General features: G+C 36.6%; 2 protein-coding genes across 3 annotated transcripts in view; both read left to right on the top strand.

Annotated features, from left to right (window-relative positions):
• The first annotated feature begins 1,715 nt into the window (after positions 1 to 1,715).
• Positions 1,716 to 2,466, top strand: LOC131162250 (zinc finger BED domain-containing protein RICESLEEPER 2-like). The gene is made up of 2 exons (XM_058118548.1): positions 1,716 to 2,310; positions 2,404 to 2,466. The coding sequence occupies exons 1-2, from the start codon at positions 1,761 to 1,763 to the stop codon at positions 2,442 to 2,444; spliced, it is 591 nt and encodes a 196-aa protein (XP_057974531.1). The 5' UTR covers positions 1,716 to 1,760; the 3' UTR covers positions 2,445 to 2,466.
• A 2,857-nt stretch (positions 2,467 to 5,323) lies between these two features.
• LOC131162102 (SWI/SNF complex subunit SWI3C) overlaps positions 5,324 to 14,958 on the top strand; it is a 33,585-nt gene continuing 23,950 nt past the window's right edge. Inside the window, exons 1-3 of one of the 2 annotated variants that reach the window (XM_058118262.1) lie at positions 5,324 to 5,502; positions 5,582 to 6,112; positions 6,321 to 6,856. In XM_058118262.1, coding sequence (XP_057974245.1) covers positions 5,475 to 5,502; positions 5,582 to 6,112; positions 6,321 to 6,856 — 1,095 coding nt within the window. In that variant the 5' untranslated portion in view covers positions 5,324 to 5,474. The remainder of the gene's footprint in view (positions 5,503 to 5,581; positions 6,113 to 6,320; positions 6,857 to 14,958) is intronic. The other variant, XM_058118261.1, reaches the window with a different exon arrangement.

Genomic DNA, 14,958 nt, shown 5'->3' with positions numbered 1-14,958 from the left:
GTTTTTTGCATATAATTGCCACTTGCTAAGTTATGAATATGAATGCAATAGGTAAGCATATTGTAATATGTAAAAGTTTTTAAGGTAAGAAAGCTTTATGTTGTGATTACTGATTAGAGTATTTTTTTAAAAAAATTGGATTAGTACTTTTCTATGATGGACTTTACCATTCTTTTTTTTTTTTTTTTTCAGATATTAAAGGGAAAATGAGCAATGACTTGCCTATAGAGGTGGAGGTGCCAAACTTGGAAGATGCAATAATGACGCAAGCTAATTCCCAACATCAGCCTTCAAATCCCAGTATGACAAGTGAGAGTGCTACTAATCCTCCTACTCAATCAAATGAAAAAGTTAGGAAGAGAATAAGACCAAGATCTGAAGTGTGGGATCACTTCACTAAATTTGTGACGGAGTCTGGTGAAATTAAGGGTAAGTGTCATTATTGTCATATTGATTACTGTGCTGATCCTAAAAAGAATGGTACGGCCACACTTAGATATCATATGGTTAGATGTGCACAAAATCCACATGTTGAAGAAACAAAACAGACACAATTAAATTATCAACCAGCCTTAAAAAATGCAGAGGGCTCAGAGGCAACTCTTACAAATTGGAAATTTGACCAAGAGGCAATTCGAAAGGCATTATCTTACATGCTTACTGTTGATGAATTGCCTTTTAAATTTGTAGAGAATATGGGATTCAAACATCTTATGAAAGTTGCATGCCCTCGTTTTCGAATTCCATCAAGATGGACAATTTCTAGGGATTGTTATGACCTTTACATGGAAGAGAGGTTAAAGTTGAAAAAGTTTTTGAAAACCTCCTCTCAAAGGGTTAGTTTCACAACTGATACATGGACTTCTTTGCAAAAGGTCAATTATATGTGTTTGACTGCACACTTTGTAGATAATGATTGGAAATTGAACAAAAAGATCCTTAACTTTTGTCCAATTTATAGTCATAAAGGTGAAGAGATAGGTATGGCCATTGAGAGGTGTTTGCTTGACTGGGGAGTTGATAATGTGTTTACAATGACTGTAGATAATGCAAGTTCAAATGACGTTGCAATTGCCTACATTAAAAGAAAAGTTTCAAATTGGAGAAAAGACATTTGTGGAGGCAAATTCTTGCACATGAGGTGCATTGCACATATAATTAACCTAGTTGTGCAAGATGGTTTGAAAGAAATGGGGGATTCAGTTGTTTGTGTTAGAGACGCAGTCAGATATGTTAGGCATTCACCTGCTAGGTTGAAAAATTTCAAGCGTTGCGCAGAAGTAGAAAAAGTAGAATGCAAAAAGATGTTATGCCTAGATGTTAGCACTCGATGGAATTCTACTTATTTGATGCTAGACGCGGCTCAAAGATATGAAATGGCTTTTGAAAGGTTTAGGGATGAAGATCCTTCATTTAGAATTGAGCTTGAGACTAGGAATGGCATACCAAGTAGTTTTGATTGGGAACAAGTTAGAAAATTTGTAATGTTTTTGGAACACTTCTATGAACTCACTATACGAGTTTCAGGTTCTTCGTATGTTACAAGTAATACCTTCTTTGATTAAATTAGTGGGATTGATTGTCTTCTAAAAGAGTGGGAAAATAGTGATGACCTAGAGTTGAGTTTAATGAGCATGAAAATGAAGGATAAATACAACAAGTACTGGGGAAACATTGACAAAATGAATATGTTGATTTTTGTTGCATCTGTTCTTGACCCTAGACGTAAGTTGGGATTTGTGCAATATGCTCTTTCTACTATGTATGAAGGCGACAAAGGTTTATTAGTGGGGAAAAAGGTACAGGATACAACAATGGAATTGTTTGCTGAGTATAAAAAGTTGTCACAATCTAAAAATGAAGAATCAAACAGAAGTGAAACTTCAAGCTCGACTTGCTCCACAGCCTCCACTGGTCAAGGTGAAGCAGTAGAACGAAAGTTCAAAGTTTTGTATCAAAAGTACAAGACTCAAATTGGAGGTGGAGATAATAAATCAGAGTTGGATAGGTATTTGGGGGAGGATTGTGAAGAGGACGTGGAGGGTTTTGATATTTTGGAGTGGTGGAGGTTAAATAGTCAAAGGTTTCCCGTCCTTTCACATATGGTTCGTGATGTTTTAGCAGTTCCCATCTCTACAGTTGCTTCAGAGTCTGCTTTTAGCACAGGGGGGCGTGTTCTCGATGCCTTTAGGAGTTCTTTGACTCCTAAAATTGTTCAAGCTCTTATCTGTACACAAGATTGGATTCGGGGTTCACATACTCCAATTAAGGTTGAAGAAGACATAGATGACCTTGAAAATCTAGAAAAAGGTAATAGTATATTTATATATTGTCAAAAATTTTCAGTTGTTCATTGAATGATTAATTATTACAACTTACAAGTGCTTCTATACAATTTTTTAGAGTTGTCAAAGGTTGCATTGGAGTCCACAATTGGTGAATAAGACAAACAAAGAAAGACAAAGGGTTGGTTTCATACTTTCATATTGAGATTATGCTTTAGTGTTTTGTCATATAAATTACATGCTATCAATTATCATTATTTTGGTTTGTTGCAGACTTACAGGTGAAATAAGTAGAGAAATTGTGCTTTGTATTTTGCAATGTAAGAAGCTGAAAAGTGGGAGTTTCTAATACAAGAAGCCATGAAATTGTAGCTGTCACTTGTCAGCTGATGTACGAAGCATTGAAGTCCTAGTTTTTTATTTTAATTTTTTAGAAACAATTTATATTTTATGTTTGTTTTTTATTTTTATTTTGCACAACTATTTACATTGGTCTGTAATATAATATTACTAACTTTGTACTCTTGAACTCAAATCCAAGTAGATACTGCAGACCTTTAAATTTCATGTTTGGTCTGTGATTATATTTTTTTATGAAGATTTTCTAGATTGTTTTGGTATGCAGATGATTTTATTTTTACATTTATTAGATTTTATGTAAACAGGGTTCTATACTTCTATTTTTACATTGATTATATTTTATCTAAACAGGGATAAGACACCTAGTTGACTAGTTGTGAGCCACTGATGGTGTCATTATAGATTTTTTTTTCTTCAAAATTAAGAGTTTCTTAATTCAGATGACGGTGGGTAACCCTATCCGGCTACCCCCAATTCACTCCACCCCACTTTTTTTTTTTTTTCTTCTATTGAATTTTGGGATTGTCTCGCATAATTTGCCTTTAGTTTAAACTTGTGCAAAATACAGATTATTTGTTTCCATTATTCATATCACTATTTTACTAGTTCCGTGAAGAGCGTATTTTTACTTTCCCAGGTCCTTTGAAGCTTCATCTGGCCATACCTGGTTATCACCTTTGGTCATTTAAAAAGGTAGAGATGCAGGAGCTGCAAAAGAAGAGATTTTACCAGTAAGCCAAACAACAATTATGGTACAAAGAGGAATTTGCACAAATGGTGAAAAATCCAAGTTTCAATACATGGGTAGATGATAAAAGTCAGTATCAATAATAATAGTAGCAGTAGAAGTAGTAGTAGTAGTAAGTGCCAGAGATGTCTTGAAGGAGTGAACAGGTTATGTGCCGGGGCTTCCGCTGGGAGCGTGAGATTTGGCATCATACCCCACTAGTCAAACAGTTAATAATTTTTATCAAAAGAAAAGTGCATAAGAATAAGATTGTCTTGATCTAGTCAAATGGACAATCCTAGGAGTGGTCCACAATAAAGCTCTGCTAACATGCAAGTTTTACAGACCAGGAATTAGATCATCCTCCAAAAAGTGACATTATATTCTATACCCTTTTCTCTCTTCAATTAATTGGTAGATATAGTTTTTAGAGTATCTTTTGAACTCTATATAATCCAACCAAAAAATTGCCAGCTTCTTGAAAGAAATTTCTAAGGCTTCATTTGCAACTGTTAGCCTCTTGAAATATATATATATATATATATATATATATATATATATAAAAATCATTTTCTGCAAATTTTTGCGATCATGGACCATTTCTTTTGAAATATTAAATCCTTAATCACTATTTTCTCCCAAATTATACTCGTCATTATTATTATTATTATTATTATTATTTTATTGTTGTTTTTCTTATTTTGGGTTCTTTGTTCTATGGTAAAATATCATTTTTATTAATAAAATTAATAAATAAGGTATTTAATTAAGCTGGATTTGGTTTTTTTATTTTTTTGTATAATTATTAATTTTAAATAAAATCGGTTAAAATCGGTTAACATCGGTTAACCGAATTACCCGTTCGGGTAATTGGGTCGGTTAAGGTTCGGTTTGGACGGCCAATTCGGTCGGTTCGGTTACCACTTTTGTTTAACCGAATTTTTCGGTTAATTCGGTTAATTAACCGAATTTGGCCGAACCGACCGTTTGCTCACCCCTACCTACGAGGAAGAGTAAATTAGTTACTGTGGGGGGTAGTAGAAGGGGTAGGAGTGGACCTAAAATAACTTGTAAGGAAATAGTGAGTAAGGATTTAATATCCCCGAATCTATCAAAAGAAATGGTGTCTAATCGTATAAATTGACGAAAAATGATTCATATGGCCGACCCCACCTAGTGGGACCAAATCTTGGTTTTGTTGTTATATTTTCTAATAATGTTCTATATATTTTTATTTTTATTTTTATTATAATATTATTTTATTTATTTATTTTTTTGATAACCCAAAACTCCTATCTCAGCAAGCCTTTCGGACCCACCTAAACAGCACCAAACCAAAGGTATGAAAATATTGCCGCTCATTCATTGATGTATCCCTAATAATTCATCAAACAAACTATAAGATGCATTATAAAGAGCTAGGATTATAATATACTTATATATCAACTTTATATATTTTTCTCGATAAATATATACTCGCGAATGTATATCTATTCTACTAGGTAACTTAATTTACTTTTTCCCCTTTATTCAAGTAAATAAGATCACATTATGTATCGAACTTAATTTTTGTTTTTTCATTTTTTCAGTAGTATTTTTCTTTTGAGTGAATTGATAAGTTACTTTTTATATTTTTAGTTAAAATTTATTTTAAAAGCATAGAAATTAAAACAAATTTTACTTAATATTATAGGAATCAAATTGCGACGTCCCACTTTTTTATTTAAACTAGTTACCTAGAAGGTTGATTGATACATCAAAATTAATATAATTTTATTATATTTAAAACTTATAGCATAAAATAAATTATAATTGTTAAATTGGAGATGCCATGAAATTATATTGGTTGTATGTTAATTATCACCAACCAATGAATTAGGCATACTTAATATTTCTCCAACTTTTTTTTTTTTTTTTAACTTTGAAGTGGGTATCAATATTTCGCAGGCGGTGCTGGCATATTTTCAATTTCAACGCAGAAGGGCCATAGCGAGGGCTACAGAGTACAGACAGTAGAGGAGGCAGCCTACCGTGGAGCCCTCTTCTCTGTCTTCTCTCCCCCGCCTTCGGAAGCTTCTGCAAATTACGCACCTTCTCCAACCATGCCAGCTTCTCCCTCCTTCCCTTCAGGTAAAGCATACCTAAACCCTCTTCCCCTTTCCCTAATTTCGATTCCAATGTCTCAATTTCACGCTGAATTCTTCATCAGACACTCGCGGCAGGTGGAGGAAGCGAAAGAGAGACCCTCAAGTCTCCAGAAGGCACAAGCCCGAAGACGAAGACGACGAGGAAGAAGAGGAGGAAGAGCTCGAACTGGAAGATGAGGAAGAGACCCCCACAATCCCACAATCGGGGCCGTCCGATCCCGTCCCCGTTGCCCGAGAAAGCGAGGTCTTGTCGGACGGCGGAGTACGAATCTCCAATTTCCCCGTTGTGGTCAGGCACGCAGTGAATCGGCCCCACTCTTCGGTGCTGGCAATTGTTGCGCTGGAGCGAGCGCTTCAGTCCGGAGATGCCAAGAATCAGACGAACCCGATCGTTTTGGAGAATATATCGTATGGGCAGCTGCAGGCGTTGTCGGCTATGCCTGCGGATAGTCCTGCTTTGGCAATGGCGGATCAGGACAGAGGAGATGGTGGGGCTGCGCCCTTTGTCATCACACCTCCGCAAATCATGGAGGGACGTGGCGTTGTGAAGCGGTTTGGGAATAATCGTCTTCATGTGATGCCAATGCACGCAGGTTCTCTCTCTCTCTCCCTCTCTCTTCCCCTCACCCCCCGCCCCCACCCCCATCGCATGTGCGCGTGCCAAACAAAGGTCTCTCTGCATATATGCCTGCCCCTTAATGTTGCTTTATTGGTCTTGAACTTTCTTCTACACAACTCTGCGTGTGTGTGTACACAAGTATGCGTTTGAGTGTCTTTTGAGTCTCTCTCTCTCTCTCCCAGATTGGTTTTCACCAACCACGGTGCATAGATTAGAGAGACAGGTGGTGCCGCATTTCTTCTCTGGGAAATCTCCTGATCATACGCCCGAGAAATACATGGAATGCCGGAACTGGATTGTTGCCAAATACATGGAAAATCCGCAGAAGAGGCTGTCAGTAACTGATAGCCAAGATGGGCTGTTTGGTATTAGTATTGATGATTTCACACGAATTGCCCGGTTTCTTGAGCATTGGGGTATCATTAACTACTGTGCTGCTGCTCCTAGTCGGAACCTTTGGGATGTTGGGTCTTACTTAAGGGAAGATTTCAGTGGTGAAGTTCGTGTGCCATCATCTGCTTTGAAGTCCATTGACAGCTTGGTACAATTTGACAAGCCCAAATGCAGGCTCAGAGCTGCTGATGTATATTCATCAGGGTCATGCCATGGAAAAGATATCCCTGACTTGGACAGCAGAATTCGAGAGAGATTATCTGAAAACCGCTGCAGTTACTGTTCGCAGCCAATTCCAGTTGTGTACTTTCAGTCGCAAAAGGAGGTGATTACATCCTTTTTCAACCTCCCATACTGTTTATCTCAAATTTTCATTATTGATATTTTCTTTATTGTTCATCATTGTGCATGTTGTGAGTTGTATAAATGTGCATGTGTTTGCGTGTGTACATTTTTTTTTACCAGGCAGAACTATTTGGAAAGGCGGAGTTGCCTGAATTGCAATACTTAGGGAATGTATCTCATGATGTTAGCTGCCCAAGATCCAGGAATAACAGCACATGCTCAGTGCATTTCTCTAATCTTATTACTTATCAACAAATGTAGGCCTACATGTATGCTGATTGCTCAATGGATGAGTAAATGTAGATTTTTTGTGAAGGAAATGGATTTGCAGTGATTTGGTAATCTCAATGTGGACTTTTTTTGGGAGCTTGCTTTTTGAGAGAGTGGCTAGGAGACTAGACAGGTGGAAATGAGTGTTCTTCACTTTAGGGGGTCGTATTACCCCCATCCATTCTTGTCTATGTTCTATCCCTTTGTATTCCCTTTCTGTTTTTAGAATCATTGTGAGATTGGCGAGGAGACTTGAGAAATTAATGTGGGCTTTCTTATGATCTAATGGGGGAGAGGGTTGTAGAGATCATCTTTTAGGTTGGAAGACTTTTTTAGGCCTAAAGGGGGGGGGGGGGGCGCTTTAGTCTTGGTAACTTGGTGTCCAAAAATATCTCTTTGGTGGGGAAATGGTTATGGTTCTTTTCTTTAGAACCTAATTCTCTTCGGCTTAAGGTAACTTGGTGTCCAAAAATATCTCTTTGGTGGGGAAATGGTTATGGTTCTTCCCTTTAGAACCTAATTCTCTTCGGCTTAAGGTAATTTGCAGTAAATTTGGAATGCTACAAAATGGGTGGGATGCTAAAGTGGGAATTAACATTACTTAGAATCCTTGGAAGTTTGTGACTCAGATTTATGATTATTTCTTTCCTGAAAATAACGATGTAATTCCAAGAGGGGGGTGAATTGGGTATTTTAAAAATTATTAAGCGGAATCTCAATTTATTTTAAACCTTTTAAATTATACTAATCACAACCTCACACCATATCAAACACGATCTACTAATCAGCAACATTATTATACAAATCGACTATCCTAGATATATATGAAACTGAAAAATACGATCTGAATTTTATTTCAATAATCAATCCTAAATTCCAGCGAGCAACCAAGTATTTTCTTAAGACAAAAATTTAGTAATATAAATCAGGTAAGTTAGCTACTTATGCTTTGAATAACTAATCAACTACGATAGCTTTACCTCAGCCAGCCACAACTGAATTCAAGTAGTAGTACTTGTCTGAATTTTCAGTCAAAAACATAAATTATACAAATCATTAACAAACCAGTTTAATTACTTGAAGCAACCTCATTCAAATCTCAGCATTCAACAAATTTCCCCAACAAATTCAGAACAAACACAGCAGATTATAAAGTACAAAATTTAAAGAGATAGGGAAAGAAGATTGAACACCGTATTTTTTACAAGGTTCGGCTTACCACCTACATCCTTGCCTCAAGCAACTTGCTATGAGGATTTCCTTCACCTACTCCGTTCTATAGGTGGAGTGTGCCTCTCTCCGTTGGCAGGTGGAGACCCCTCTCTAACGAGAACACCCTATCGCTAGGCAACAATTCAAACCCTGAACCATGAAATTGTAAAACCAGCAATACAAATTGTTTGTACAAGAAAAACACTCTCAGCTGAGCAGAATTTGTACAAATTAGAGCACTATATACTTCAAGAAATCAATATAGAATTGAAGCTCACAAAGATTTCTAAGGTATTCTAGTTGTAGGATGAAGGATTTAGAAAATCAAAATCAGAATTTCGTCTAGGGCTTTTAGTAAAAACTCACGGCAGTTTTTCAGAGTATGATTCAAGAGTATTGCAAAGATTTGAATTTTATGTGCGAGTATTGGATACCCCAATTGCATAAAAATCATGTTTATATAGGGTAGGAAACATTCTTACCGATTTCTCCAAGTTTGGAAACCAAATCATTCGAATTTGGAAAGAAATCTGCGCTGTTAATAAGTTTAAAACATAGACTTTAGTCGCTTGAATCATGAGGTCAGTCGCCTGAACTAATTCAAAATAGCGCTTCAGAATAGGCAGTAGCAGTTTAGTCACCTGACCCCGAAAGTTCAGTCGCTTGACCCTATTCTGTTTTCTTATGTACACTGGCAGTAGCAACTTAGTGTTTTTCTCATTTTGATTCCAAAACTTGCTTTTATTAACTTTGGAAAGTATTTTGGACCTTATAAAAATATTTTCCATGTTCCAAATCAGGTCTCTAAGTCCATAGTTAAATCTTAAGAGCTTTAGTCACAATATTGAAATTAGAAGTACTTACATGACACTCTAAAAAGATAAATACACTAATTCCTAAGTCTTCATGTCATATAGCATCAATCATTGTCCAAGCTTAATCAACACTTCAATACGCCCATTAGCATGTCCAGCACTTAAACCACTGATACAACTACCACATATTTACAAATAGGATCCAACTAAACACATAATTACAAATACTAAAAGAAGTCTGTAAAAAATACAAAGAGTCCTCCATACACATCTTTCCTAAATCTTCTTAAACCTATGCCTAAAATACGTGTGCTGAATGGGCGGCCTAGGGGGTATAGGAGATTAGGAGGTCCTCCATCATGTCTTTTATTTTTTATTTTTTCTTTTCCTTTCTCTTTCTAATTTTTTGATGTACATTGTTCTCTATTTCAATGCAATTCTTTGTTTATCCAGAAGAAAAAAAGAATGTTCAGCGACAAAAAAAAGACAAAAAATGAGTAACTACTTTGCAATTAGAACACTTTGTTTTGTTCTGATAAATAATAGAGTTCAATTGTGAGAAAATAGATTCTAGACTCCAATTTAAGTTATTCTTGATTCCTAAAAAGTGCGTGGCTTGCCATCAGAATACTTAATGAACAAGTTGACAGTTTGAGTCTTAATATGGACCTGTTCAGTCATGATTTTTGTTGGGTTCATTTTGTCCCCCATGTAACTCTGAATTCTTTTTAATCAGCAAATGTGCTGTATTCATTTAAAGGATTGCTAAAAAAGCAAACAAGTAGAAATCAAAGCTTTGCACCAAAAAACTATACAGGGAAAAAGAACCTAATTGAAGAGTATCAACAGTGTTTGCAGTGCCATTTCAGATAATGAAAATTCTTTCCCCCAAAAATAAAGAGTTTGGAGCCACCTCTCTTTTCTTAAAACTTGGAAGAGTACTCTATTTTTTGAAAAGATCTATTGTTCCTTTCTCGCCATATAGCCTAAACAAATACAAGTGGACTTTGAAACCACAACTTCTCCTTAGATTTCTTCCCAAAGAGCCGTTGCCCCACATAAAGCTTAACCTTCACGAGTTTAAAGCGATTCCATCATTGTATAAGGCAATTTCCAAAGATTTCTTGCATACAAACAATGAAGAAAGAAGATGGTTGACTGATTTCCCATCACATGAAGATGATAATTTCTCAAGATTTTTCCCATTATTTGCAAGCTTGTCTAAGGTAAAAATACACTTGCACGTGGCCTTTGTTTGAAGTAACTGATCTTAGGAGGAGCTTAAGTCATGAAAAATCACTTTCCATGGGAAACCATGACGACCTCATTCATTATGCCTTGCCAAGAGAAAATGCAAAATGCAACACGTATTGCACAAGTTTTCCACCCCATATCCAGGGGTTTGGCGAGGGTAGTATTTGTGCAACTTTACCTTCACATTTGGAGAGGCTATTTTCCTTAACTTGAATAGGTGACACTTAGATTTGAGTGTAACCCCCTTACCATTGAGTTGGTCTTCTAGACTGACTTTTGGGTTATGAGTTATCTTTCTAGGATGAGTTATATGCTGTTTATGGCTTTTGCTGCCCTAGGATCGTAGGTGGTGATTTTGTTTCATTAAGGTTTCTTGGGGAGAAAAGGGGTGCCAGGGTAAGTTCGAGCATGCAGAATATTGATTGGTTCATTGGAGATTGTGGTTTGAGGGGCCTCCCTTCGGTAATATGCTTTTATCTTGGTTTGTGGGTTGTGGGAGGGCTTTTGTTAGTCGTTTAGACATGTTTTTGTTTTGTAGTGATTGAGAGGATGAGGTTTTTAATCTTTCTCAAACTGTTTTGTCTAGACCTGTATTTGATCATTTTCTTGTCTTGTTGGAATCTAAGAAGGTTGATTGGCGTGCTTTCTCCTTTTTGCAAATACGTGGCTGGATAATGATTCTTTTCATTCTTCTTTTAGGGATTCTTGGAGTGAGGATTTGGAGAGGGGTTGGGAATGGTATAGGTTTATGAGAAAGTGTCTTAGATACCTTGAAAAGGTGGAATATAGAGATTTTTGAGGATATTAGGATTAGGAAGGCTAGCATCTTGGGAGAGTTGGATTCAAAGTGTGAAGAGGTTAAACGGGTTTTGTTGAAGAATGAGTTAGGGGATTTGGTTTTAAAGGAAGTAAAGAGTTGGAGGAAAAAAACTAAATTTAGATGGGTGAAACAGGGAGATTGCAATTCTAAATTTTTTTCCACAAGTTAGCTAATGGGAAGATGAGAAAAACCTGATTAGGGAATTTGAATTATTTATGATCCCCCCGAGTTTATTGTTTCTTTCTTGAATTTTTGCACTGAGGAGGATTTGTGTAGGCCTATGATTGATTTTTATATTGGAGTCCCATTTTTGGAGATTGGGTGACTTGGTTGGAAAGACTGTTTAAGGAGGAGGAAGTGAGGGTACTGGTGTTTGGGACAGAGGGATAAGGCTCTGGGTTTGGATGGGTTTAGCATGACCTTTTTTCATGATTGTTGGGATGTGATTAAGGGGCACTTGTTGAAGGTTTTTAATGACTTAATGGGTTGGGAATTTGAGCAAGAGCATCAATTCCACTTTCAATACTTTGGTGGCTAATAGGAGTAGATCTATTATGATTGCTGACTTTAAAACTATTAGCTTAGTTACTAGTGTGTATAAGATTATTGCTGAAGTGCTAGCTAATAGGTTGAATGTTGGGCTTGATGATACCATTTCTAAGGCTCGAGGTACGCTTGTGGGCTGTAGGCAAATTGTGGATGCTATTTTAGTTGCTAATGAGGTAGTGGAGGAGGTTCATAAAAGGAATTGGTTTATTTTTAATCGGACTTTGAAAAAGCTTGTGATAGGCAAGCTGGAATTTTTTGGGTGAGACTTTTTTGGGAAGGATTTGGGGAGGGCTGGTGATCTTGAATAAGGGGTCAGTTGTCTAATGTTTTCTTGCACTCACTTGAAAACAAGAACATGTCCAAACGACTAGCTGCATCTCTATTCCCCAATAAAGCTATCAAACTTTTTCAAATTCTTAGTAATCCTTCCTCCCCACCATTTCCCCAAGAAATCTCACCTCATTAAAGTCTCCCCCTGCAACCCACTAGGATAGCTCAACCCGTAAAGATCTTATAACTCATCCCAAAAAATAAGACGCAGTGTGGGTCTATTGGGACCATAGACCAAAGTAAACAACTAACCCTACCTTTCACTTCCAATAAAACCGAAAAAAAGAAAAAACCCCACAAGACACTCTATTTTGACAACTGAATGAGAATCCAATAAGATAAGAATACCCCTAGCTACCCTGAGAGGGAAGAACCTCCCACTCCTTACCCTTCCCTCCCAAATGCTATGAACCAACCCCCATGCATCCTCTCAAGCTTGATTTCTTGAAGGAACACAATTTGGGGAACTCCTAGTTAAAATTTCCCTAATAAGCCCCTTATTCCGCACATTCCTTGAACCCTGCACATCCTAGCTAATACAACAACAAGAACAAACCAAGAATTAAGTCTCACCTGGTGAGGTCGGCTATATGAATCTTTTTTGCCATTTTACACGATCTTGGACAGTTCCCTTCGACAATTTGAAGGCTGTTAAGTTCTTATTATCTCATTCCAAGTTATTTTAGGTTTATCCCTACCCTTCTTTTACCATTGTGCTCACTCATCATTGGCACACTATTTGGCCTATGTTGCAGGTGCTGAAACCATCTTAGCTGCCCCTGCCTTATCTTATCTTCTAGTGCTATGCTTGACTTACCGTGAATATGTTCATTCTTTAATTTTTATTTTAACGTTATATCATTCATCTGCGTAGCATTCTCATTTCGACAACTTATACTGCTTGAATATGTTGTTTCTAAATTGGTCAACATTTTGATCCATATAGTTTGTCTAGTCTTATTGCTCTGGTAAAACCTTTCTTTGTAGTCTTAAGGTATTTTATGACTAGATAGCACGCTTGAAGCAACAACAATAACAAATCTAGCCTTAAGTTCCACTAGGTGAGGTTGATTACATGAATCCTTTTTCGGCAATTTATACAATCATGGACAATTTCCTTTGACAATTTAAGGGCAACTAAATCCTTATTATCTTATTAAAAGTTGTTTTAGGTCTACCCGTACTCCTTATACTGCCACTAATAGTAAATAGCTCACTCCTCATCATTGTCATACTATTTGGCCTACATTGCAAATGCCCAAAGCATTTGAGACGCCCTTCTCTTATCTTATCTTGTACAAAGGTGTTACGCCTAACTAATCATGAATATGTTCATTCTTTAATTTATCTTCTACTATTATACCATTCATCTACTTTAGCATTCTCATTTTGTAAGCTTTTTACCTTTTGGATTCGTTTTTTCTTCGTTGCCTAACATTTTGATCCATATTGCATGACAGGTTTTATAGCCGTCTTATAAAATTTTCCTTTTAATTTTAAGGGTGTTCTATAATCACACATCACGTCCAAAACACTTCTTTATTTTACCCACTCACCCTTAATTCTATGTAGTACATCTTATTTGATTTCTCTTTTGGCTTGTGTAATAGATCTAAGGTAATGAAATCTACTAGTGCTGTTAATTTTTTGACCATCAAGTTTAGTACGATTGTCAATATTCTTCGTATCATGACAGAAATTACATTTCATACTTTGTTTTCTTGTTTCTTTTATCATAAAACCTCTAGATTCTAAAGCTTCTCTGCGTTCCAGCTGATGATCCTTTTAATTTACCCTCTTACCTCTACCCCTACCCTTCCATAATTCACTGTAGTAGCTAATTTGTTCGATTCTTTTTACACTCCTTTTATTTTTCTCTCATATGTTTTAGGGGAAACTACTGCCTTCACCTCTTTCCCTATGGGGTTGACTAGCATAATATCAATCTGTAAGAGTTTTTGTTGATCCTGGCTCAAGCCTTGATGAATTAATGGCAATAGCCCCTCCCTCAAAAGATGATTCATTTTGGCACAAAGAGTTAATAGTTCAGACAATTTAGGAATGGGGTAATATCCCTTTTTGGGATGTGATGTCCTCTTGGTCCTCCAAGATAAGTTCACTTAAAGGCATACTTCTCTTTTCCATGAATGGATATCGATGGGAAGAGACTTGGAGTTGGAGTAACCAATTTCTGCTTCATCATCTATGGTTTATAAATGGTCCTAGTGATATCATCCCCTTCTCATTCTGCGCAAATAAGCAATCACCCAAGTCCACTGGAATATCAAGAGAATCCTCACATTGCGGGCTACCTGGAAAATGAACTTATAAATCTTCATCTACTCCTTGTTTATCAAGTGTTAAACCCTTTTTAGACTTGCACAAACTGTACAAGTCATCATCAGATTCACATATATTCTCGTTATCTTCCTCAAACTCTTGCTGTGGGTGTGGGCATACATCAATCCGCTCCTTCAACTGCTGTTTAGTGCCACCCAATAAAAGCAGTAGCAAAGAGATGGCTTGTGCACAGGAGAAATCTTCTGGTTGTCACTATGTTTCCCTCCTTTCTCGTCTTTAAAACAGTAACTGAATGAACAGCCCCTTGTTGGTTATATTGACTTCTGGTCATTATGCTTCCCTCCTTCCTCTTCTTGAAGTTCATCACCTGATGAATAGTATCTTGTTGGTTTATCTTGATTTACTGGTTTCTCTGGAGTCATTGCTAATCACATATTTTTATTTATCTTTAGAACTTTTTATACCATAAGATATTAAGATATTAAAACACATATGAATATTACACAGTTTACACTTATAGTTGCAAATGAA

The sequence above is a fragment of the Malania oleifera genome, chromosome 8 (assembly GCF_029873635.1).
Source record: "Malania oleifera isolate guangnan ecotype guangnan chromosome 8, ASM2987363v1, whole genome shotgun sequence".
Lineage (NCBI taxonomy): Eukaryota > Viridiplantae > Streptophyta > Magnoliopsida > Santalales > Ximeniaceae > Malania > Malania oleifera.
This window is presented reverse-complemented; position numbering and strand designations above follow the sequence as displayed.

Excerpts from the sequence above, each read along its gene's own strand:
- LOC131162250 (XM_058118548.1), top strand. The coding sequence starts at position 1,761 with ATGTATGAAGGCGACAAAGGTTTATTAGTGGGGAAAAAGGTACAGGAT. Across the intron at positions 2,311-2,403 it reads CCTTGAAAATCTAGAAAAAG|AGTTGTCAAAGGTTGCATTG; the intron begins GTAATAGTATAT and ends ACAATTTTTTAG.